This window comes from Vulpes lagopus, chromosome 4 (assembly GCF_018345385.1).
Source record: "Vulpes lagopus strain Blue_001 chromosome 4, ASM1834538v1, whole genome shotgun sequence".
Lineage (NCBI taxonomy): Eukaryota > Metazoa > Chordata > Mammalia > Carnivora > Canidae > Vulpes > Vulpes lagopus.
Window position 1 is genome coordinate 53,483,014 of NC_054827.1, and position 25,128 is coordinate 53,508,141.

At 46.4% G+C, this 25,128-nt stretch overlaps 1 protein-coding gene across 1 annotated transcript in view; it reads right to left on the reverse strand.

The window, feature by feature from the left end:
- Window positions 1–24,819, reverse strand: part of TRPV5 (transient receptor potential cation channel subfamily V member 5) — a 35,453-nt gene extending 10,634 nt beyond the window's left edge. Inside the window, exons 1-13 of the mRNA XM_041751399.1 lie at window positions 24,692–24,819; window positions 22,482–22,579; window positions 22,194–22,316; window positions 21,605–21,742; window positions 21,271–21,369; window positions 20,991–21,166; window positions 20,493–20,639; window positions 18,371–18,583; window positions 6,346–6,432; window positions 6,172–6,248; window positions 5,755–5,920; window positions 5,489–5,555; window positions 3,303–3,571 (exon numbers count right to left, since the gene is read on the reverse strand). Coding sequence (XP_041607333.1) covers window positions 3,303–3,571; window positions 5,489–5,555; window positions 5,755–5,920; window positions 6,172–6,248; window positions 6,346–6,432; window positions 18,371–18,583; window positions 20,493–20,639; window positions 20,991–21,166; window positions 21,271–21,369; window positions 21,605–21,742; window positions 22,194–22,316; window positions 22,482–22,579; window positions 24,692–24,819 — 1,788 coding nt within the window. The remainder of the gene's footprint in view (window positions 1–3,302; window positions 3,572–5,488; window positions 5,556–5,754; window positions 5,921–6,171; window positions 6,249–6,345; window positions 6,433–18,370; window positions 18,584–20,492; window positions 20,640–20,990; window positions 21,167–21,270; window positions 21,370–21,604; window positions 21,743–22,193; window positions 22,317–22,481; window positions 22,580–24,691) is intronic.
- Between the last annotated feature and the right edge of the window lie 309 nt (window positions 24,820–25,128).

The following is a 25,128-nucleotide window of genomic DNA, read 5'->3' on the forward strand; positions in this document are numbered from 1 at the left end:
GAACACTGGAGGCTGCCGACATAAGGAACAAAGAAAAACCTGTCAGATAAGGACACCAGAGACTGGGAAGATGACAGTCCTTTAGCCATGCCCTAGCCCATGCCAGGCATCCTGCTACGTGCTTTACTCATCATTCATCGTAAAAGGAGAGAGAATATCTTATGAGTGTTTTCAATAAAACTGTGACCCCTACATTACTATTCACATTCATAGAAAATGAGTCACTCCAAACTAATTTCATTTGCTTTTTTAAAGTCAAGCCATAGACTAGCTATCTTGATTTAAATAAAATGATTAAACAGAACCTCTATGATCATGGGGAATGAAGCGATGCTACCAGTGTTCAGGGAATTTGCAGCAAATTAAATACCCATATCCTACAAAGAAAAAGAGTAGGTTAATGACTGTAAACTTGGCAGGGAAAGTTCCAGGGGCACGTCACATGTTCTGTCCTTTGACCAGCCCTCATTAATTACTTAGATGAAACATAGAAGACAAGCTTATCAAATATGCCTGTGACACAAAAGGGGAGGGATATATAAAATGTGAGACGACAGAAGCAATATAAAAATGATCTCACTAGACTGGAATGTTGGTCAAAAACCGATAATGTGAAATTTAAGAGAACCAAATGTGAGGTCCTCTGTTTATGTTTAAACCCAAAGTACCTGTGTAAGTACAGGAAAACAGCAAAGGGGCTTCACGAATGAAGTTGCATAACAAAGATGCAGGGGTTAGTTGATCATGACCTTGGTAAGGGTATATGGTATGTCTGCTAAGACACCTGACTCAATTTGAGGTACCATTTATACTGTAGTGTCCAAAGCAAGGAAAGGTATGATTTATACTGGATTCCTCAATCCTATTAAGACCATTCTAGTTTTGAAAGGACTATATACGGTCTTGGTTAGTTGGAGGCATTAGTAATGCTTAAAGTAGCCCCATTCCCCATGTCATATTCTTCTTCTCGATTTCTTAGTTGCACCAAGTTCCTGCCAATGTCAGAGCGCTCAATCATTTGTTCCCTTTCCCTATATAGCTCTTCTCCTTCTTTATCTTGAAGAGGACATTTAAGGGGCTCCTGGGTGGCTCAGTAGGTTAAGTGTCTGCCTCCAGCTCAGGATGCAGATCCAGGGTCCTGGGATCGAGCCCCCCATCAGGCTCCCTGCTCAACAGACAGCCTGCTTCTCCCTCTCCTTCTGCTACTCCCTCAGCTTATGTGCTCTCTGTCAAATAAATAAATAAAATATTTTTTTGGAAAGGACATTTATGTGTCCTGTTGTGCCATCAGTCAGCCCCTCCACCTTGTTCTGGTAACAGAACCTCTTCCACTTAGAGCATAACCCCTTTACCACCCTGTCCATCAGTCAGGGAAGACTGGACTGCACGCAGGCCTGGCTAATTAGCCTAATCTCCCCTAAACTCCACCACCATCATCACCCCTCTCCATCCTTGGCCTTAACCTCAAATTCAGGGATGCACTTATGGCTCAAACCTGTTGCAGTGAGATGGAACTTAGACTGGATTCTCAGAAGAAAGATGCTCTCTGAGGGGGTACATATGGCACAGCATTAGGAGGCATGCAGAATACAACAGGAAAGGGGCCCTTGGAATTGTGCAGTGCAGTACATTTGCTCCTTCCTTTGGGAATTCGGAGCTTCTAGAAGGCATCTCACCAACATGATGGGAGAGACTGACTTAGGAGAATCTGGATAGGAGAGCAGGACAGAGAAACTGATGTCACGTGGGAATGGAGCTACAGACTCTGGCCAGATATGCCTAGAGCTAGTTTAGTTCTTTAAACTTTCCAGTTATGGGAACTGACATATCCTCCACCCAGTGCCTTTCTTTTAAGTCTGTCTGAGTTTGGTTTTCTGTCCCTGTAACCAGGAGTCTTGATTGATACAACCTCTAACCTTCATCTCTTTCTCTGATTCTTCTTTCCTGGTTAATTCTTACCAATGTTGAGGGACTCATCTTAAATGTCACTCCATCAGGAAAGCATTTCCTGGGATGCCTGGGTGGCCCAGCGGTTGAGCATCTGCCTTCAGCTCAGGTCGTGATCCTGGGGTCCTGGGAATCAAGTCCCACATCGGGCTCCCTGCAGGGAGCCTGCTTTTCCCTCTGCCTATGTTTCTGCCTCTCTGTGTACGTCTCTAATGAATAAATAAATAAAATCTTAAAAAAAAAAAAGGAAAGCATTTTCTGACTTTCCTATCATGTTCCTCTGTTGTTTCCTATTCTTAGCATCTTCTACTTCTCTGTAATACTTTTACTACTGTCACTGTACAGGCTTCCGGGAAGTCCACTGTTTAATGGCAGAGTTCCCAAACAGACTGTAGGCTCCATGATGACACAGATGCCATCTGTTGTGTTCATCCCAGTGTTCCCAGCTCCTAGACATTTTCCGACACATTACAGCCTCTAAGTAATCATTTTTAAGTGAATGGAAAGTCTGAGGGGATAAATGATGGCTGTGTCCAAAAGTCTGAATGGTGTTCATACAGAAGAGTGTTTTCTGTGTTATATGAGAAGAAAAGACTGGGGCTAAAGAATGGAATTGTAGAAAGATGGCTTTCAGCTCAAAGCAACATGGACATTTGTAGCAACAAAAACTTTTGGAATATGAAAAATCTCTCCTCCTCCCAGCCACTCTCCAAATCCATATAATAAGGTCCTAATGAGCATTAAAGTAGATATTAAATGACCCTTTGACTAATGAACAATTGATCGCTGGGTAGGAGCTCAATTAGAGGACCACTAAAGGTACTTCCAACTCTAAAATTGTATTATCTTCAATGATATAAAGAAAAAAATCATAGAGAAACAGGGAAAAGCAAATAGAAGATAAGGTCTGCATTGAAAAGTAGAATATGCAGGAGCACCTGGCAGGCTTAATCGGTAAAGCATGAGACTCTTAATCTCAGGGTTGTGAGTTCAAGTCCCATGTTGGGTGTAGAGATTACTTAAAAATAACAAATCTTTTTAAAAATAAACAAATTTAAAAAATAAAAACTAGAATATATAAGATTAAGACAGTTTCTAGTTCTCACTGGACCCAAGGTTGACTGTCAGTCAGATCTACTTTGCCCCTGTCATCAATACCTCCCCTTGAATCTACCCCTATCATACCATTTTACCCTCCTTTTGTCTCTTCCTCTACCCAAATGTTCCTTTGTTGAGGTGACAACCCTACTGGATTATTCTGTGACTCTTCTAAGAGTCGTCTACCATAACATATTCCATTGTGATTTTTCTCTTCATATTCTTCCCCTTAGTAAAACTAACACTAATAAACTCACCTGGGCCCTCCAGAGCTCGTCCCGCTCATGGGCCACCCGCCAGTGTGTGTCACCCATCATGGCGATGAATAGGTTGAGCATAAGCAGTGTGGCGATGATGGTGAAGGCAAAGTAGACAATGCCAAACATGAAGGGCAAGTTCACTTCGTAGTTGGCAGGCCCATCAATGACGGTGAGGAAAAGCTCAAAGGTGCTGAACAGTGCCATAGGATAGTCATAGAATTGCCCCAGATTGGCTGGGTCCTCTGTCTGGAAAATGACATAGAACGCTGCTCCGCCCAAGAGTGGGCATGGAGTTGGGGAAACAGGGAGTTATCACAATAAGCATGGGCCTAGTCATAGCTCCATATACTTACACACTTGCAGACACACATATACGCCCATCAATGTACATATGTACATATGTGACTGTATACATGTAAGTCCCATTCTACATTTGGACCTGGCTAACCCTGAGATGTCAAATGACCAAGTTCATCACTCTGGACAATGGTAATACTCAGCCATTTAGCAAAATGTGTATATAAAGTGTGTGTGTGTATGTATATTATATATATATATATATACATAAATATATATATATGATTTTTTATATATGTATGCACAAAATAAGTGACCTAACTGCTTTTACAATTTAGAAAATAGAATATTTAAAAGACAATTTGTTACAAGAATGCATAGAATCTTCAACAATTTCAAAGAACCAATATATGAAATGGCTAAAAGAAAAGCACCTTAAAAAAAAAAAAAAATCTCAGTGGCCTCTAGATAACCACCCATCACTCCGAGATTCCCTGGGTGAACTCGGACCATTATGGAGAAGGTTTTCCTGCTCAGTGTGGAGCCTACTAGACAATACTTTAGTACAGAATTAGAACCTTTAAAAGACTCCTGTCTGTATGGGGAACTGAAATACAAAGTAATCTCAAGAATGGAAATAGGGTCTCTGACAAAGCATTGCTTTTTTATTTACTGAAGCAAAAAACAAGTGCAACAACCAAGAAGAGATGGTTTAAGAGATTCTGGGTATAGGACATATACAGAAGGCTACTCTGTCACCATGATCTAATTTTGTAATCGGTAAGTCACAATACCATATACTATATACTATACATATACCATATGCATCATATGCATACTATATGACTACACACACACTATGAGCAGTAATTTATGATGTGTGCAGATGGGGGGAGGGAGGGAGAAAGAATATATAAGGAATCTCCCAAATTGGTGGATTACCACAGTTTTACCCATCCATAGCTCAGATCTTGGGACTTTTTTAGTCTACTGTTTGGTAGGAATCCCTATTAAATGGGAATTCCTCAGATAAGAATAGTGTCCTCTGTACTAAAAGCCATGGTCTTTTAGAGTTGAGGGATCTTCAAATACTGACTAGGACATCCCCCTGTCTTTTGGATGTTTGGTTGCAGACATTAAAGGCTGGACTCAAGTTGCCAAATCTTACTGCTCTTCCATCCCCTAGCACTTCTCCCTAAGAACTTTCTCCTACTCATTCACTACCCTCACCCTCCATCTCTCTCTGGTTGTTATTTTCTGACTGTGCTCCCCTCTCTACCCTGATGCTCCCCTCACCCCACCAGTGGCTTAGGCTGAGACTGAGCCCGGGCTCCCTCTTTCCCCAATCTCTCTTTATATCTCTATTTTTCGTCTGTTTTCCTCTCTCATTCTCAAACTCTCCAAAATCTTTTTTAGTACCTCCTCTTTGAATTCTTTCCTTTTCTCCCAACTTCAATCACACGTAGAAACAAAAGTGTGTTCCATGTTATTGAATCTCTATGTTTCTTTTTCTGAAGTGTAAACACAGTAATTTGCACTGTCTCTGTTTGTTCACATAGTTTTCTGAGATCCGCAACTGGCCAGTCTTTCCTGTTTAATGGCTCTCCCTCTTGAAAGCTCTTCTTCTATCTCTTCTTTAAAGATCTTGCAGAGTGATTGGATTAGTCAACATGAATGTTATTGGCCCATAAATTCAGAGCACATGGTCTAAGCCAACCTGAGTGACCCTGATCCTATGGATATGAGTGTGCTTTTTGACTCAATTTCCACAGAGGTCCCGGGGCTAGGGAGCAAAACAGAGTACAAATGAGAACTGAGCAAGACTGAACGAACTTTGAGGAGAACTGGACCCTATGACCTAGTAGAAGAGGGGACAGTGCTCTTACCTGAGGCAAATCCCAGAATAACCACAGCCATCAGCCAGCAAAAACGCATGAGGTCTCCAAAAATCATCTACAGGAAAAGGAAAGGGAGGCAGGGTGGAGTGACCCTTCTCCACCTGCCTCTGTGCAGCCAGCCTGCTAGATTGGAGGTCCCCTAGTTCCCCAGGATTCACTCAGAGCAGCGTTTTCCTGTTTGCTTCAATTTCCTTGCTCTGTCTAGAAAGATCCTACAGCTGAAGCCAGAGGAAGATGTGGGGGAAAGCACTGACCTTCTGGATCATGATGCTGAAAGGACCAAGCATCTGGAATCCTCGAGCGAAGTACATAACACTGCACCAGCCCAGCACCAGGGCAATGGACATGGGCACCATCTCTCCGTTCATGTTGGAGAGCCGCATCACCATGGTCACTAGCACCATGCAGGCATAGATGATGCTGCAGGCATGGTGGGGAGGCAGGGAACAAGGAGTGAGAGAGGTAATATTCTTGGTCCCCTCAAGGATGGTGAAAACTTGGGTGGCATCCACTCAGTCTTACTTCTTACACTGAAAGCATGCATATGAACCCACTGGGGAGAAATCCCTGGAGGTGAGAGTCAACTGAGGTCCAAGTTCTGGAGACTAAATGGGAGATCTGGAGTAGTTCTGGCAAGGGAAGGCAGGGGACTGAAAGGAAGGGACACTCACATGATGACATGGAATGGCCCCCCGAGGATAGTCTGTCCAAAATAGCGAGAAGCACCAACCCTAAAGATGTCTGGGATCTGGGAAGAGACCAGTAAAACAAAAAGATGATGTGGACTACAGTTCATCCTGGGAACCCATTATATGACCTCAGCTTGGACCCTGATTGTACCTCACCTCTAGGAGCAGGATGATCACAGCCCCGGTGATGGTTACCAATTCCCCCACTAGACGGATTTTATCCTGCTGAGTCACATAGGCTTCCTGTAGGGATAAATTCAGGGTAGGAAGTAGTTTTTTGATGGATTGAGAGTCAAATCTTTTTGGGGGCAAGTGGTCTAAAGCAACTGAAGTCCATCCCAGATAAAGAAAACCTCTCATTATCACCACCATCACACCCCCACCCCCACCATTGTATTTATTATTGTAGCTAACTCAGTGATCAGGGTATTAGTCTATGTATCCATGGCTTAATATATGTTGTACATGCTAATAACATGAGCCACGCCTCCTAGCATGTCACTATTATATTGTGAGCAGTAATTTATGATGTGTGTACCAAGGGGCTGAGATCACATTTCAGAGCATCAACTTAGAAGGCTAAACCAACAGGAAGAGATATTAGTGGTTTGGGATGGTTTCAACTATGCTGAAAGTCCAGCTTTTCCAATCTTATTGTGGTCCTTGGAAGGTAGACTAGACTATAAACATATCACAGAATTCAGATTCCAGAATGGACCCAGAACCAACTAGCTTTAGCAAGACCTTGAATAAGCCACTAAACCTCTTTGGGACTGAGCTCTCTCATCTGTAAAATGGAGACTATAATGCTTTACTTTCCAGTGTTACTATGGAGATTATACTAGATGATGTATCTGGATGTAGTTTATAAACCAGAAAGCACTGTAGATGTATTTTTTCGTTGTGATTTTATTATGATTTGGCAACATAGAAAAGGTCAGGACAAAAGGTTAGAGACACTGAATGGATTTTAGTTTTGGACGGGTCCAAAGCTTAAATTTAGTTAAGGAAGTTCCCTGCCTTATCCTCAGCAGTGGATATAGAAGGTATAGCCCTAAGGTCAAGATAAAAGAAGACCATCTTCCTTGTGTACATGTGATTTTACAGAGAAAGTCTTACAACATTACACGTGTAGTGATAGAATTCTACAATAATGATTCTTAACATTTGGGGGGTTATGAGTGCATTGAAGAGTATCACTGAGACTGTAGATCCTCTTACCAGAAAACTATGTTCAGATATATATAATCCCCACACGAAATCATACAAATAATTTCAACACATTCAAGTACACTTTAGATTTTGTGGAACTCTCTTCTCTAAGATTACCTTTCTGAGTACTGCACCCAAGAAAAGAATTGAGAGTCCCTAGGGCCAGCGAGAAAGTTGATGATCTAAGCTAGGAGGGATGTCATCCCTCATTAGGCATAAGGAATGCTAATCATCTCTGCTCTGCTGATATATTGGAACCTCTAAGCATCCCTCAGCAGGCTACTTCAAGTGTGTAGTCACTGGTCCAGTGCGAGGCATAGCTTTGAAATAGGAAGAGATGCTATGTGGTAGGAGATGATCTATGAGATAAAGAAGGTACCACCAGCAGGACCCCCAATGGTTGCTGGGAAACTGATAGCTCAGAAAAAGTCAAGGATATAGCATTTTTCAAAGAGTAGGACCAGACTTACCAACAGAGGGTAGAAATATTTCAAGTAATTCCTATGGGACCAGGAAAGATCAGAAAAAGAGCTGGTATCTATGTGCCTGGTAAACTATGTGATCTAACAATCTGTGGCTAGACTTCAGTGACTTCGTTGTTGTTTGTTGTTTAAAGAATTGATACTCTCTTGACAAACTGGTCAATTTTATTTTATCATCTAATGGGCAGTTTCCCTTTTGCCTTGCTTCCAAGGCGGCTCCCAGGTTGTTTGTTTATTTTGGTTTGGTTCGGTTTGGTTTTGTTTTTTGTTTTTTTGTTTTTTTGTTTTTTTTTTATCTCAGTGCTAACTGAATCCCCTCACCTCTGTCTTGAAGTTCAGTTCATGGGCCTCGTTCTTCTTCTTTGCCCTCATGTTCCTATAGCATCTCTAATTGTAAAACGTTCCAACTCCTTTTGAGAGTCAGGTAGTGAGTAAGTAGTAGTATACATAATAAGTACGTTAACTATGGAAACAAAATAACATTAAATGCAGAAATAAAATAACTGCATCTGTAATATATATATATATATATATATATATATATATATATATATTTGTACAAAAATTTTGAATTCTTTTTTAGAAGTTTGTATCTTGGTTAAGTATGTCTGGAAAACTGCCACCAACCTTTCTTTCATTGGCTCAACTAAGTAAAAGGAACACCACCCTTCGGCCCAGGGTTGTGGGGATCACGGGGCCCCTAGAGGACAGTGGGAGAGTAGCATCAGCTATTCCCTCAGGAAATGAAAGGGTGAAACCCCAACTGATGGAGATAGTTGGGGACAGTTTTGGTCACCACCGTCTCCTGGGGCGTCCCCTCACCACCACCCCTCTGATTGTTTAACACATTCCTTTACAAGTTGGAGTTCTGGGGTGCCTGGGTGGCCCAGTCAGTTAAGTGGCTAACTCTTGATTTTAGCTCAGGTCATGATCTCAGGGTGGGGTGGTCAAACCCCACACTGGGTTCTGCACTCAGTGGGGAGTTTGCTTGAAATTCTCTCTTTCCCTCTCCCTCTGCTTCCCCCGCCCCAGGCTTGTACTCTGTCTCTCAAATAAAACAAAAATAAACCAAGTAGGAATTCTGGACAAGTTCACCAGTGAGTAACAGACGTGTCCCAAGCTTTGTCACAGTTTCATTGGGATCTGACTGCCGTAAAGTAGATGCCTCCACAACTCTGTTCTCAAAAGTCCTCTCCCCTAAACCAAGCCACACAATGCCATAGTCTCCTGAGGGCCCCTTCCTTGCTGCTGTCCAAGACTACCATACAAGACCCTCATGTAGAGGTTTTATCTTTAATTGCTCTCTCTAGAAAATAAAAGGTAATATATATGTGTAAAAGTTACAATAAAATAATGGCAATTTATACAACTCAATAGTGAAAAATAACAAATGATCTAATTAAAAACTTGTCAGAGGAACTGAATAAGTATTTTTCCAAAGAAGACATATAAAGGTGATCGACATCACCAATCACTAGGGAAATGCTAATCAAAACCAAAGTGATATATCACCTCACACCTGAGAGAATGAATATCATCAAAAAAAAAAAAAAACAGGGTATAACAATATTGGTGAAGATGTAGAGAAAGGGAACTCTTATGTGCTGTAGGAATGCAAATTGGTGCAGCCACTGTGGAAGACAGTATGGAGGTTCCTCACAAAATTAAAAATATAGCTGCCATATGATCCAGCAACCCCACTTCTGGGCATATATCCAGAAGAAATAAAGACAGGATCTTGAAGAGACGTCTGCACTCCCATATTCATTGTAGCACTACTCATACTAGTCAAGATATGGAAACAGCCTAAGTGTTCATCAATGGATGAATGGATACAGAAGATATGGTGTATATAGACAATAAAATATTATTCAGCCACAAGAAAGCAGGAAACGTTGCCATTTGTGACAACATGGATGGACCTTAAGAGCATTATGCTAAGTAAAATAAGCTCAACAGAGAAAGACAAATACTGTATGGTGTCACTTATATGTGGAATCAAAAAAAAAAAAAAAAGACAAAATCCTAGAAACAGAGTAGAAAAATGGTTGCCAGGGCCTATTGGATGGAAGAAATAGGGAGAAGTTGGTAAAAAGGTATAAACTTTTAAAGTTTTAAGATGAATAAGACCTAAGAACCTAATGTAAAATGGTTACATTTTAATGACTATAGTTTATTATATAAATGAAATTTGCTAAGAGAGGGGCACGGGGTGGTCCAGTCAGTTAAGTGTCCAACTCTTAGTTTCTACTCAGGTCGTGATCTCAGAGTCGTAAGATCAAGCCCTGCATGGGGCTCTGCATTTAGTGGGGAGCCTGAATGAGATTCTCTCTCTCTCTCTCTCTCTCTGCCCCTGCCACTTGTACTCTCTTTCTAAAATAAATACATAAATCTTAAGAAAAAAATTTGCTAAAAAAAAAAAAAAAAAAAAAAATTTGCTAAGGGAGTGGAATTTAATTGCTCTCACCAAAAACTAACAAAGAAGATAAATATGTGAGGTAATGAGTGTATTAATGAACTAGATGGTGGGAACCCTTCCACCCTCTATACATACTCCAAATCATTGCAATGTACACTTTAGATACCTTGCAATTTTCTTTGTCAATTATACCTCAATAAAGATGAAAAAGTAATGGAACTATTGGGCTTCTAAACCACTTTGTTTTTCTTTTGGTTTTAAGGAGAAATCTAATGTTTCACACCAATGTATTTAAGGTTGCCTTTCGGTTTAGAATAAATAACTCTTTTCAAAGTTAAGACGGATTTTCACATTTTAAAAATGGATAAGAGGGGGTGGCTGGTGGCTCAGTGGTTGAGAGTCTGCCTTTGGCTCAGGGTGTGATCCTGGAGTCCCAGGATTGAGTCCCACATCAGGCTCCCCGCAGGGAGCCTGCTTCTCCCTCTGCCTGTGTCTCTGCCTCTCTCTGTCTCTGTGTCTTTCATGAATAAATGAATAACAAAATTTTTTTTAATTTTAAAAAATTAAAATGGATAGGAGCATTGAATTTTGATGAATGACTTATTTATATCTATTAAACTGATAATAAGAAATCCCCCTTGGGCACTGGACGGGATGAGCACCGGGTGTTACACTATATGTTGGCAAATCTAACTCCAATAAAAGAAAAAATACAAAAAAAAAAGAACTCCACCTTCATTAATCATCTCTGTGAATTAAATCTTAAACTCAAGCAGGGAATGAACTTTCCCTTGAATTTTCGAGAATTTTATTGTCTGAAGACTGCATTCAAGATTTTCTGTCTCTATTAAAAGGTTTTTGGGATTTGTGGCCTTTGTGAAAGGGCTTTGGGACCAAGATTGTGTTTGGCACAGTAAAATAGAAGACACACTTCATACTCAGGGTCCTGTTCATTCAGTCTCCCAGTTCTCTCTCAAACACAATCCTTTCCCTCAATCCACAGCGCTACTTCCTTAATGCAAACCCATGGTCCCTGTTGTCCAGTTTACCATGAAGCCAATTTCTCCTCATTTGACCCACTCCCCTCCATGGTTCTGGACTGGTCTTTCCAAATGCAAATGTCATCACAGGGCTTCTCTGTTCACTACCTTTCCTGGCTCCCTGAAGTCTTCAGAATAGAAGTGAAAGGAAATGGGGTGTATGGATGGTTCATCAGTTAATTGTCTGACTCTGAGTTTCAGCTCAGTCAGGATCTCAGGGTCAGGATCGCAGACTCCCTACTGGCTCTGTGCTCAGTAGGGAGTCTGCAGGAGATTCTCTCTCCCTCTGCCCCTCCCCTTGCCTGCATTCTCTCTCTCTCTCTCAGATAAATAAGTAAATAATAAAATCTTTAAAAAATAGAAAAGAAGGGAAGATGGGCATGGAGGGTGCTCTCTAGGTCTTTATTGTAGCAGAAATTCCATTGATAATGTCTAAATTTAATTAATGAATAAAGATATGGAAGCATATTTTTCAGTAGTGTGGAGATAACAATAGGAATGAAAAGTTTAGGGGTGCCTGAGTGGCTCAGTCAGTTAAGTGTCTGCCTTTGGCTCAAGTCATGATCTCAGGGTCCTGGGATCGAGCCCCACATCAGGCTCCTTGCTCTGCAGGGAGCCTGCTTTTTCCTTCTCCCTCTGCCTTCTGCTCCCCCTGCTTGTGCACTCTCTTTCTCTCTCTCTGTCAAATCAATCAATCCAAAAAAAAAAGGAATGAAAAGCTTAAAGAGGTAAAACCTGGTTGCCTTCACAGAATAAGACCTATGTCGGGAGGGGCTGGCCCCAACACTGGTGCTCTTCATTATGCTTGCTCTTTAATTTTTAAATCATGTGCATGTATTCTTTTAATTAGAAGTGCCACTGGGAGATGCAAATTTAAATAAATAAATAAATAAATAAATAAATAAATAAATAAATAAGGCCTGAACTACCAAACATGATGTACAGAACCCTTGCTGGTCCTGCTCTTTCTCTGTGTCCTCACGTTCTATGTGACACTCCAGCCACATTGAATCACTGGGGTTCTTGAGTGTTATATCAGGCCTTTGTGTGGACTGTGCCCTTTTCTTAAAATGCCCTCCTCCATCCTGGTTCCTGGCTGACCTTTACTTAAGCCTGAAGACTCAAGTAACAGCATTTTCCTTCTGGGACTCCGTACCTGTCCCTCCACACCTACCTCAGGGACTCTCTCAGAGTCACATGGCACCACTCTGCTTATAGACCTACCCAGCACACTGTAATCATCAGGTATTCCATGCCTCACCGGTAATCTCAGAGCTCCCTGAGAGCAGGAGCATCTTACTACTTTTGACCCACAATGCACAGTGTAGTGGATGCTCCATTGATTTGAAAGAAGGAAGGAGAGAACGGAGTAGGTAAGCAGCCAGGTGCACACCAAGGATGATAGGAGAGTTACAGAAGGGAGATAAAGAAGGAATTAGGAAGCTGGGCTGGGGAAACCCACCTGGAGGTGAATGGGGAAATGGTTACAAAGAAGTGGGCTTTTCCGGGATTTTGAGATTTGTAGCTCAAGGTCACCTAAGTGGGCCTGGCTAATAATATACTGAGAAAATACTCTAGCCTGCTCCTCTAAAAATAGATGTCTTTCAGTAATGACTGGAATTCTTTACATCATCATAAGGCTTGGAATTTCAGGAGTTGTCAACAGCCAAATCCCCCGAGGAGGCTGATCATTCATACTTCATTGAAGTGAGCCTAATGACCTTGCTCTCATTTACCAGCTGGCTGAGCTCATCGCCTCGCCTCGAAGGAAATGCCCAGAGGGGGTGGGCATAGCAGAGTCAGAGTCACCTGTACCAGGGCGGAGATGGGCAGGGAGCACAAGCAACCCAGAGGAAGTGGGAAGACAGCAGAAACAGTGCTCAAATTCTAGTCCTAGACCTTCTTCTCCTCCTCGAAACCCTAGATGGCAAAGGAATGAAGTTTCCAGAACGTCCTGCTGGCTCGTAATGAGGAATTACTCTTATCCTCTAGAGTACACAGGGGTTCCTAACCAGGGCTGCTCCTCAAGTTTGGTGTCCCTCATCCTGAGATTAGGAATAGCTGGACAAAGTTGAGAGTGTGGCAGGTGCTGGGGGCTCCTCAAAACCAGAGCCATGAGTTTCTCAAGCAATGGGACCTCTAAGAAAGAAGACTGGGTTCCAGCATATCACTCTGGAGAGACAAATGGCCTAACTTGGTAGTTAAAGGTAAAGCAGATCAAAACCTGATACCAGTGCTGCCCTTAGGGGCTGCTGAGTGTCTTTGCCAAAGTACTTAACCTCTCCTGGCCTCAGGTTCATTGTCTTTAAAATGGTGATACTTTTCCTTAATAATTAGAGTATCTATGTGGATTAAGTGATAAAATGCATTGTCATCCAAAATGTGGTCCACAGAATCACAACATCAGCATCCCCCCAGCAGCTAGTTAGAGATCCCAGGTCTATCAGAATCTGCATTTTAACCAGCTCCTCCAAGCACTGATGAATACATGTAGCAAGCCCTCAGCACGAGTTATTTTTTACCTCCTGGCCTTCCTACTTCTGTTTATCTCTTTTCCTCCCTAATTTGCTGTGCTAGTCCCACAAAAAGGTGGCTAGGGTCCCTGAACAACAGTGTGTAGAGTTGGATGACAATTGGATTTTCAAATAGCTGTGGTGCTTTGGGTTGTTCAGACCTAGTGAGGAATAATGATGTGTAGACAAATCACTCCCACTGATCATGACAGGTAAAGGACAATTATTATTATTATTATTTTGCACAAAGCAAATTTTTAATAAACGATTCCTGAATTATTCAATCTGTTTGCTGATTTCTTAGTTATTCTTAGGACAGTGTTATTTCTCTTCTTCTTTTGTTAAATTTTAATTCCACTATAGTTAATATACAGTGTTAAATTAGTTTCAGTGATTCAACAATTTCATACATCACCCAGTGTTCATTGAGATAAGTAAGTGGACTCTTAACCCTCTTCACCTATTTCACCCATCCCCTCTGATAACTATCTGTTCTCCATAGGTAAATGTGGGTTTGTTTTTTTTTTTTGGTTTGTCTCTTTTTTTTCCCCTTTGCTTTGTTTCTTAAATTCCACATATGAGTAAAATCATATGGTATTTGTTTTTCTCTGACTGACTTATTTCACCTAGCATTATATTCTCATTCATGCCATCGCAAATGGCAAGATTTCATTCTTTTATAAATGAATGGAAAACTATGAGTCATTCCTGCCATAGTCTGCTCCGTTCTCCTCTACATCTAATCCATGGTGCAATAGTCATGTCAACCCCCCAGCACATCTCTAGGCCATCCCACCATTATCTCTTGCTTGCTGAACTGTAACAGCCTCTTAACTGGTCTGCCCACATCCACCCTGGTGCTCTCAAACCTGTTCTCCACCTTACAAACAGACATTTTGCTAAATCGAAAGTCTCATCAAGCCCCTCCTCCATTTAAAATCCTTCTGAGCTTCCCATAGAAAGCCCTTCTGACCTTTGGCATGGAAAGCAAAATCTTCAAGACGGCCTCCAAGGCCCTTCATGGTTTGAGAAGGGTCTGCCTGGACAACCTCATCTGGCAACTCCCCTGAGCTCCTGTGCTCTAGCACTAGCTCTTCTTTTAGTCCCCAGATGTTGGCAAAGTTCTTCCTGCCACAGGGTTATTGTGTGTGCATGCTTACTGCCTAGGACTAACTTTCCACCTCCAATTGGTATCCAGCTTTCTGCTTAGGTATATTCCTCAGGGACGCCTTCTCTGGCTTTTCAGCATGCCTGTGACCCTGTTACAAGCTCTCATAGTATCCTCTCCTTTTTCTTGTCATCTGAAACAATAATGTGAATTGTAACAATCACAGGTTGTGATGACATGTTGATTCATTTACTTAATGTAAATCAGTCTATAGACTCCAAAAGGGCAGAGATCATGCGTGTCTTGCTCAGATCATTTGAATTCCTAATGCCTACAACAATGTCCAGGCTCCATAGGCTCTCTATGGTTATTTCCTTAATGAACAAATTAATGAAATTTTTTTTTGGGAAAAGGGTAAGGGAGAGATTGAGGAAATCTTCAGGAGACAGAGGAATTTCAACAAGAGAGTGATGCCTTCTTGCTGAACAGCCCATGAGGAATCCAAAGGATCAGAGTGATTGACTTAAGATTGGAAAGTTGTAGACAAATAGACATCAGAAATGGAAGCCAGTAGTTTTCAGCCCTGGCTGAATATTATGATGGCTCAAAGAGTTCTCAAAAATACCACTGATGGGGTGGGGGCGGGGAGTGTGGTGGTGTGGGGCTCAGCTTCAGATATTCTGATTTATTAGGTGTGGTGTAACTTAGAAACCAGTATCGTCACCAGCTTCCCATCTTGGTTAAAAGCCACTGATCTAGTAAGAGGTAGGATCTGTGCAAGGTCAAACAAATATTTGGTTTCAGAGTTAGAACTAAAACCCAAGCCACCCAGACTCCCACACATTGAGCTTTCTGCTCACCTGGAAATCCCAGAGAACTAACACTGCACCACATGTCGTTCTGCCCAAACCAAGGAGACATTGAATGGGGGTAGGAAATCAACTCAGTTCATTAATAGAGTTCTTAGAAAACTCTGGAAAAGCACAACTTTTATGGCTAAACAATGAGGAGTTAGAGAGAAGTCACCCCTCATATATCTCCAGAACTTGGAGACACACTGCATTCCATCCTCAGATCTATCTGTCTGCTTTTGTGTCATTTGTGCCACGCAGATAAGTAGCTGAGTTTTCCCTCTCGTTTCAACTGTCCTGAGAAGGTAACTCTGGGCTGCTCTCATGGAGCCCAGTGACTTCTCTGGATCCCGTGAGATCCACAGAGGAAATCCTTCAGTGACAGAGAGAGCCCTCTGCATCCAGATTTATTAGTCTAATTGGAGAATAAAGTACTCATTTGTCTAAGATAAAGCTCCGTGGGCTAACCAACATGTCAATGGTTATATTGATCAAGTTGAGACACTACCGGTGCATTTTCATTTTTCCAAAACTCTCGAGTAATAAAAAGCAGAAAAAAAAGAGATAATTTCCTATTATTTAAGAAGTCTAGTATATCGTGAAAGCAGGATCTATCAGGTCATGGTGATAAGTTCAGGAGCCTCTGATGTTATCCAGATGGACTTACTACTGAGTGAGAGGACACAGAGATTCCAGAAGCTCAGAACAAAGTTCAAGGAGTAACTCCAAACCGTAGGGACCTTCCTCTGGTGGTCTTCGCTACCTGAACCCCTTACAAAAGCATTCTCAATCTCTTAGCCCTACCAAGAAAAGACCATTGGAAAGTTATGAGTCTTCTATTTGGGCTAAAGTATTTATCATCTAGGTGGAAGACAAAAGGATCAAAATGGTAAGGGTGGGGGAGGAAAGAAAAAAAGAAGGAAGGGGAGGTGCTCTCAGATGTGATTCTGTTCCACCTGGTCCTGAGGCAAGGGAGTGGGGATCTGCTAAATAGAGACCATCCAGATCAAAGGAACATGTTAGCCCGGTGCCAAACAGCAATGGGCATGGAGAGAGGAGACTCAGAATAATGGATTATTCAGCATCACCCAACTCTGAGGCCAGAATGCTATCTACATTCTAAGTCCAGAAAATCCCCCAGGTAAGCTTGAGACAAAGGAAGACTTTTCAGGCAACACATCTGAGAAACAGGGCCTGGAATGTTGCAAAAGCCCAGCTGCCCTCAACTCATTCATGTGTAGGCATTTCCCCCATTTTCAGTCTCTCGCCCACCCCACGAGCCATCTCCTCAACATCCTGTGTGGCTTCCGTGCCAGGGCCAACCTCCATGCCCAGTTTGAGATGCATGGAACAGAGCCTCCCCGCCAGCTCACTGGTGCTCACTCTAACCAGGCAGCCGCATCACACTCTGAATTGCCCTCTCCAGGCAGCAAACCTGACTTTGCCAGACACCAGCTCTGGATCCATGAGCACACTGAGTAGATACCGAGAGGCAGCTGCAGAAGCAAGAGAGATGGAGTATCCTGACCCACTCTGGAGTCCAGTGAAGCTCTACTCTATTGCCTCTCTGGGTATTCCACTGACTTGACTCAGGGTTTTTGCTCCTTGACTGGGCAAGCAGCTTAGCTTTTCTTTCAGACCCAGACTCTCTCCCTTCCTAGCCGAGGCTGCATCATACCTGCGGCTGGCCCATCCTGCAGAGAACATGGATCCCCAGTCACCTCACTCTTACTTGCCTGGCAAAATTCTTCTTCCTCTGTCTTTTGCTTTCTGCTCACATACCTGCACCCACTCTTGACTGTTTCAGGTCACCAGGACGACAACTTCGGTTACCCACGAACAGTAAACCAACCGAATGCAGCCATACTTGATCATATATGTTCAGGAACATTCATTAGAGTCTACTTGTCTTGTCCCCTACAAAGGAGAGAATTTGCTCCCTTTGACAGCAGACTCTCAGAGCTACTCTCTACCTCTACTGAGCCATCCTCACCACCCTGGGCCTCTGAAGGACACTGTAGAATAGCAAGCCTGCAGGCATCAAAGGAACCTCAAAAATCATTTACATCAACCTGCTACTTAATCCGGGCATCCTTCTGCAGCAGACCTCACGGGTGGTCAGACACCTGACACATTATCACCAATGCCCTCATGTATCGACAGTCCACAGAAGAGATTGCAGACCAGGAGGGATGTCTGTGTTGCCCTCACAGAACAGAAATGGACTTAGAAATGGACTTGGAATGCAATTTTCCTCCCTTTTGAACAAGAGGCCTTGCAAATTGTAAGGAAGTTTACAAATGTATGATGTTTATAATACTAAGCGTTCTCTCAGGGTTAGTGAGGAAACCCACAGCTCCCGGGGCAAGTGCGCTTTTACTCATTGGGTCGCCTTTTTTGGTCTCCTATCTCATGGTGAATGTGTGTCTGGGTGATCAGGAGCCTGCAGCTGCTGGAGCCCAGTGAGTAGTGCCTTTGCTGGGTAGTAACCCTCTGCTCTCCTGCACCAGCACCCCACGATACCACTCCCCTCCGGCCCTTTCCAAGAAGTGTCACCTGCAGTAGTTTCTGCTGGAGGACGGTGTTATCCCGGGGGTCTGTGCGGTTGCCCATGCGGAACTTGAGGGGGCGGTAGATGCAGCACGTGGTGAAGCAGATCATATAGAGCGTGTACAAGGCACCCAGAATGTAGAAGTACCGCTGCCCATATTTCCTCCACTTGAAGCTAACCAGTTGCTTCACTGGGGTCTGTTCCAGGATCTGGCGAGCCTGTCATGGAAGGAGAGCATTGATGGGGTGACTGACATAGTGGGGCGTGCAGGATTTCCCACCAGGTCCCAGAGGGCAGGGAGCTAACAGCGCCATCATCTTTCCTCCAGTTAGACAGCCATTTCATTCACAGACAACTAGTCAATGTTGGGCCTCCTGTTAGTGCTGCGGATGATCTATTATAGAGGCAAACACAAGGCCCTATAGCACCAATGAGGGATGAGCGGTTATTAGTGGAGCGAGGCGGGGGCAGTTAGAGGAGATCTCTCCATGAAATAGCGGCAGTTACCAAGGCAGGGCGGTGAGAGAGGTCATCTCCAAATGAAGTGTGTCTGGAGACATGAGAGGACCCATGGGGAAGGCAGGCAGGAGTTATAACGGGTGACATAGATAAGAAGCTGACCATTGCACATTGCAGATGCCACAGGAGGGAGCTTGAATGGTCTTTCCAAAGGCAATGGGGAGCATTGGGGGGTTCAAGCCAGGAAGCAGTCACATTTGCTTTGGAAAGAGAGGAGCAATAGAGGCCCAGGGGGTCAGATGTGGCCATAATCTCAACCCCCAGGGTGGGCTGGGGCTCTGATATGAGTACACATTGAAGGGGTTAAGCACACATCAGACCGTGGTGGGATGGACGGGATGATGCATTTGAGAAAGTGAGAAAATTCAAATTCAAAGCACAGCTGGAGGAACTAACCATTAGCCAAAACAGTATCTTTTCCACTGAACCCCCAGGGAAGGAGAGGCGGTGGGCAGTTGCTGATGTGTTTGGCAGGTCGGGGCAGACGTGGAAGGAGCTCCGGCCAGAGAGCCTCTGTTTGTGCCATAACTGTGTGGGAGTCTGGGCTTCTGATGGAACTAAGCAGGAGATCTGTGAAGGATGTAAGAAGGACTAGGAATTTTGCTAGGAATTTTGAGGGAATGTTAAAGTAGCGGGAGCAAGGCGAGAATAAAGCCTGTGGGAGAACACTGAGAGGTCGCAGGGACCAGAGACCCAGGATTTGTGTTGGCACAATTCGCACAGAGAGACTGGGGTTCTGATTCCTAAGAAATCCTGCTTGAAGTTTATCTGGTTCCAGGAATATTCTCTGAGCAAGATCACACGAACTGGCCTTGCAAGCTTTCGTCTATCTGTCAGCACTAACCAGTGTTCAAGCTTTTCGGTCCTAGAAGGGTTCCTAGGACTGTCATGTTGCAGATAAACAACGGAAATTATATCTTGCCACTATTTTGGAGGTTCCTGCTCGAAGCATTTTCTCCTCTCTGCTAGAGTCTTCAACGAAGTCTCCTTTGACCACGACACTCCATTCAGTGCCATTTGAATGGCATGAGTGGTCCCCCCACCGTCTGGAAAGCTCTTTTTCTGTTCATCTTCTTGGTAATTACCAAATCTCCCTTGAAGACCCAGCTCAAGCCCTTCCTCTGAGACGTCTTCTTATCCAGGACAAGTCTCTTGACCTCAGTTTTGCTGTCACTGTGCATAGCAAGACCCCTCCCATGGCATATGTCATACTCCATTGTGATTACGAAGGACAGGGACTGGAATGTGGGGAGGCAGACTGACAGGAACTGGGATTTATTTATTTCTGTATTCAGTTCCTTGGACAGCAGCTGGGACTCAGAAGGTGTTCAAGGTGGAATGAATGAATGAATAAATAAAATATAGGAAATGACTTCCATTAGGAGAGTCCCTCAGCTGAAATGTTCGTATGACAATGGCAAGCACAGGGGCCAGAGCAGGGCAGAAGAAAAAATGCAGTCAGACTGGACTTTTCTCCCAAAGGCCCCATGGTGCTGTTCTCATCTCCAACTATGAAAAGGCAGGGAAGTGTCTGGAAACCAGGGTCTGAGCAAATAGACCATCTTTGCTCAGATATCCGACACCCCAGGTCCGCTGTGGCACCTGTACCTCTCGTTTCTTGGAGGAAACCACGAGCTCTAGAAAGGACACATCCTCTCCCCAGGAGTCGATCTCCGTGAGGTCGTAGAGAGTGGAGGTCAGCGGCCCATACGTCCACTGGATGTGCTTCCGCTTCTGCATCAGGTGCTGGAACATCTGAGGGGACACGGTGCGAGCCCGGGGTCAGGGTGAGGAGCGGCTGCGGGAGCCACTCCGCTGGGAGGGCTGCTGCCCCCCACCCCTGGCCCCAACGACCCCGGGCCCCACCTCCGTCGCCCGAGCCCCCCTGTCTCTGCTCACCCGTCTTCCCCACCAACCCTACAAAGATCTGAAGGACGAGGACAAGGACAGGCAGAGGGACCAGAACTTGGGTGACCAGAGCCGACACCCCGGGGGGACCTTCTCAGAGCCTCCCAGCCAGGGATGCCCGAGGCTGAGGCTGCGCAGGGCGCCCTCGGGGGAGCCGGGGAGAAGCAGGACCCCCGGGGCCCACCGAGTGTCCCTCACCACGGTGTTGCCCTCCACGCCGGCCAGCTTGAAGGGGGTGAGGCCCTGGTGGTTGGGCACGAGGTCCAGGGACTGCAGGTGGTCCCTGCGCCCATCATAGGACAGCAGCAGGTTGTACATCTGGCAGGCGAAGGTCTTGTTGGGCTGGAGGATGAGGATGTGCAGCACGGTGTTTCCTGGGGGAGGACGCGGGGTCACAGGGCCGCCGCACCCCGGGCCCTGCCGTTGCCCTGCCCCCCCAGCCCCCAGCACCCCGGCTCCCCCCGAGCCTGGCTCTCACCCAGGGAGTCCTGGGCCCGGATGTCAGCTCCGTGCTCGATGAGCAGCCTCACGATCTCCTCACTGCCCACGCAGGCGGCGAAGGACAGGGGGTGCTCCCCTGTGGACACACGGGGCTCCTTGGCACAGGTGCCCGGTGGGAGGGGCACCGGCCACATCTCAGCTCTGGGCTTGGTGACACTCATCAGCGCCACCAGGGGCAGGGATGGAGCGAGCGCCCTGGGGAGGACTGGCTCTGGGCCTCCGCTTCCCCAGGCCTGGAGCCCTCCTCAGCCCACCCTCCCCTGCTCTGGGCCCTCCCCACGCCCCTCCTCCCAGCCCGGGCCTGCTCCCACCAAAGTAGATGAGGTTGCGGGGGCTGCGGCGGAAAGCGGTGCCCGTGGCTCTGGCAGAGACGCTGGCCCCGCGGGCAAGCAGGGCACGCACCAGGTTCACGTTCTGGTTCACGATGGCTATGTGCAGTGCGGTCTGACCTGGCCCGGAGAGAGCCCTCAGTCACGGGGCCTGTCCTCAGTTCTCTCTGGGACAAACATCCCACAGGTAGACAAGAGGTCCCTGACTGGCCCTGGCATTGATCTGTGCCCTTGGCTCAGCACGGAGGCATGGGACTGAGGGCTGGCTCTACCTCACTGTCCCCTCCCCTTAACTATTGTCTGTAGGGTGTACATGTCATCACTCTGCTGTTGCTATGAAAGAAGAGTTTTGTCCTTTAGGGAACATGAGGGGAGTTGAAAGGAGATAAGGAACAGGTAAAGACCATCATGGATGCCTAAGGCCAAGGCCTGGACATCTGCATTCCTTTCAGCTCTAGGCCTGAAGCCTCTGTCCTGCTTCCCAGCCCACACTTCCGAGGCCCATGTGAAGAGGTGACCTCAGATCCTCCCATACCTGTCTCCACCTTGGATTACTGCACAGGCTCCTCACCTACAAAAGGCTCACACAGGGTGGGCTCCTTGACCAGCTCCGGGGCGGCCTCCATCAGCACCATGGCGGCCTCCAGGTTGTCATAGAGGGCCGCTATATGCAGCGCTGTCTCCCCCAAAGCTCCTGGAGCGAGACAGGGGGTGGTCACACACTTCCCAGAGCCTCTCGAGGAAGGGGCTGCAGCCCAGGGCACTCCCCACCACCCCCCGCAGAAATCCTCAGCCTCTGGGGACCAGGTGGGGCAGGTGCTCATGGCCCTTGTCCCATCACACTCAACCCTCATCCCACCTCTCTGTCGGAAGTCACAGTTCCGGTCCAGCAGAAGCTTCTTCAGGACACACAGGTCATTTTCCTTGGCTGCCTGAAGCAGCGGAGACTCTTGGATCCTGGGAGAAGACGAACACGAGTCAGCTAGAGGACGAATCACAGACAGGCCAACGGCAGAGAGAGCGGGTCAGAGACGTTCTCTACGTAGAATGGACACGAGTCACACAACGTGCGCAGCGACGCAAAGAGTTGTCTGCTGGACTCTAGCAGAGGCTCCCCTGTGGTTGCATCGTTGTCAAGCTCTTCTCCAGTTGGGGGTGATGGGGGGGGTGGGACTTGGGACTCGAATCTCAGGTGGGTGGGGACTCTGTGGGAGGCAGAAGGTCTGGCCCTGCGACCCTGACAGGAGGCCACCAGGCCAGGCTGTATCCTCTAAGCTGAGTAAATGTTTTCACCCCTGCTCCCAGGCCTGCTGAACCGGCTCTCCTTAGGCGAAGGGATCTTTGAGAGACTAGAGGGGCAGAGGCACAGACGGGCCAGCTGTTGGGAGATTGACAAGCTGCCCAAATTCCAAATACCCCTCAGGGCTGCTCAGATACATGTCCCCACCGTGGCCGAGTGGGACAGTTCTGGAGTGGGGTGCGGAGGATCTTGTCCCTCTGTGCTTTAGCCTGCTCCTGACCGAGGAGGACCATGGCCTCGGGCTTCTCTGAGAGCAGAGCAGCTGGGAGCCGGAGAAGCTCTGTGGAGACAGCCAACCTAAGGCGCCTCCTTCCAATTAATGTCTCTCCCCTGCCTCGATGAGCCAACCAGGAGATAAAGCTGAAGCCCGTGCCCCCAAGGTGAACACAAGGCAGGTGAGGGCTGTGAGGGAGAAATGAAAGGCAAACAAATTGACCCGTGCAGTCCCCAAGCCCCCAGACCCTCTCTCCCAATTGCCCTGTGAGCCAGGGGGAAGAACTTTTTTATTTAATAAGAAAGCTTTTTATCTCAAGGTGGAGCTTGAGTCTGTCCATTAGAAAAGGGCTCTCTGGAGGCCCCAGCAGAGCAAGGGCCAGCCCTTTCCCCATCTCACCTCCTAGGAGTACACCTAGCTCAGGGCGACCAGAGCTAAGACTCACACCCTATGGGGGGGGGGGTACACACAGTCTCAGCACCCAGGCCTCTTAGCCCACTGCCCTCGGCGGAGGGGGAGGTCCAGAACCCAGCTCTCTCTGGAAGACTGCCTTACTCTCATCCCGAAGTTCGGAGGGAAGTGGAGAGGCCAAAGGTTCCCTCACGGGGCCTGGGATTGGGGGTAGGTAAGCAAGCAGAGAGCCTTTCCCAAATGAGGGCTCAGATTGTACCCAAGGTCGGCAGCACAATCTGTGAGGAAAAGTGCAAAATGAAAATGCAGGACTCCTTGTTCAAAAATTAAGCATTTCAAGCCAACAACAGCAGCACATTAAACTAAGTGCAGGGCTTTGCCGAAGGCCACCTGCCTGCAAATCTGGCCTGGCTGGACCCCAGACCTGCTGAAGTCTGCTCACTCAATCCCTAGGCAGCTCTGATGGGTGACAAGCTCCCCAAATGCTCTGAGGCAGAGGCCCACCTGCAGGATGGGCCCCTGAGGTGGCCATTTTTCCATGAAATGACCCGTCCCCGGGGGTACCAGCCCCACCTGACCTGAAGGTGTCCCAGGGGGCAGGCAGGGGCCTCCTTCAATCTCCGTATCCTTGGGATAAGGCCTATACACATTAGTGTCTCAATAAAAGGTTTAGATAAACCGAGTCTCCCTTATCAGCCGGTCTGCTCCAGGTGGCCTACAAAACAGCTCTCCTCCCCTTTTGCGCACAGTCAACTTTCATTCATACTAATGGGAATTCCTCACTCTTTCTCCAGGCATCAAGTCTTCAAAAACCTACGGGATCTCATGCCTTCCCCCAGTCACTTGTTGCCCATCAGCCTGCACCTGCCTATCTCCCCGCTTCCATTCTGTCCCCCACACCCCTCCACCACCAGGCAGGCAGGTGAGGGTCACGGTGTCATTTTGTCCCTGGCTCTGAATCTACGTGGAGTCCCCTCCGGCCCACACAAAAGGCAGCTGGGGTCTGTAACAGGTGGGCTGGGTACACCCAAGTGCCTGGCCTTGAATGCTGGGTGGCTCCAAGGGGGAGATCCACCCTGGGTGGATCCGCGGAGGGCTGGGAGCTCGGTGAGGGGTGGGATGCAGCACGACTGGGGCAGCCTACCTCTTCTGTTGCAGCATGTGGGCCTCATCCACGTGCTGATCCCAGTCTTGCTCTCTGACCAGCCAGGAGGCCAGAAGTTTCTGGAGTTGGACCCAGGGTCCTTCTGCCTTAGGTAGAGGAGCCCCCATACCTTCTCCTTTCAGGTGCTGGCAGGTTAGGGAATGTGGTAAAAGGAGCCTGTCTGGGACTCCTCAATCCAGGAGGAGGCGGAGTCTGTGTGGAGTTGGGAGTGAGATTGAGTCTATCTGCCCTGTGACTTGTGTATGCAGCGTGCAGCTCGTGGGATGTGTGTGTGTGTGTGTGTGTGTGTGTGTGTGCAAGTATGCACACGCCTGCAGGCACTGAGGGGAGTAGGGGCCCTGCCAGGAGAAAGCAGCTTTACCTAGAGGAGGAGGAGCTCTTTCCAGAGAGCCCCTGGGGCTCAGAACCTGCCCTAG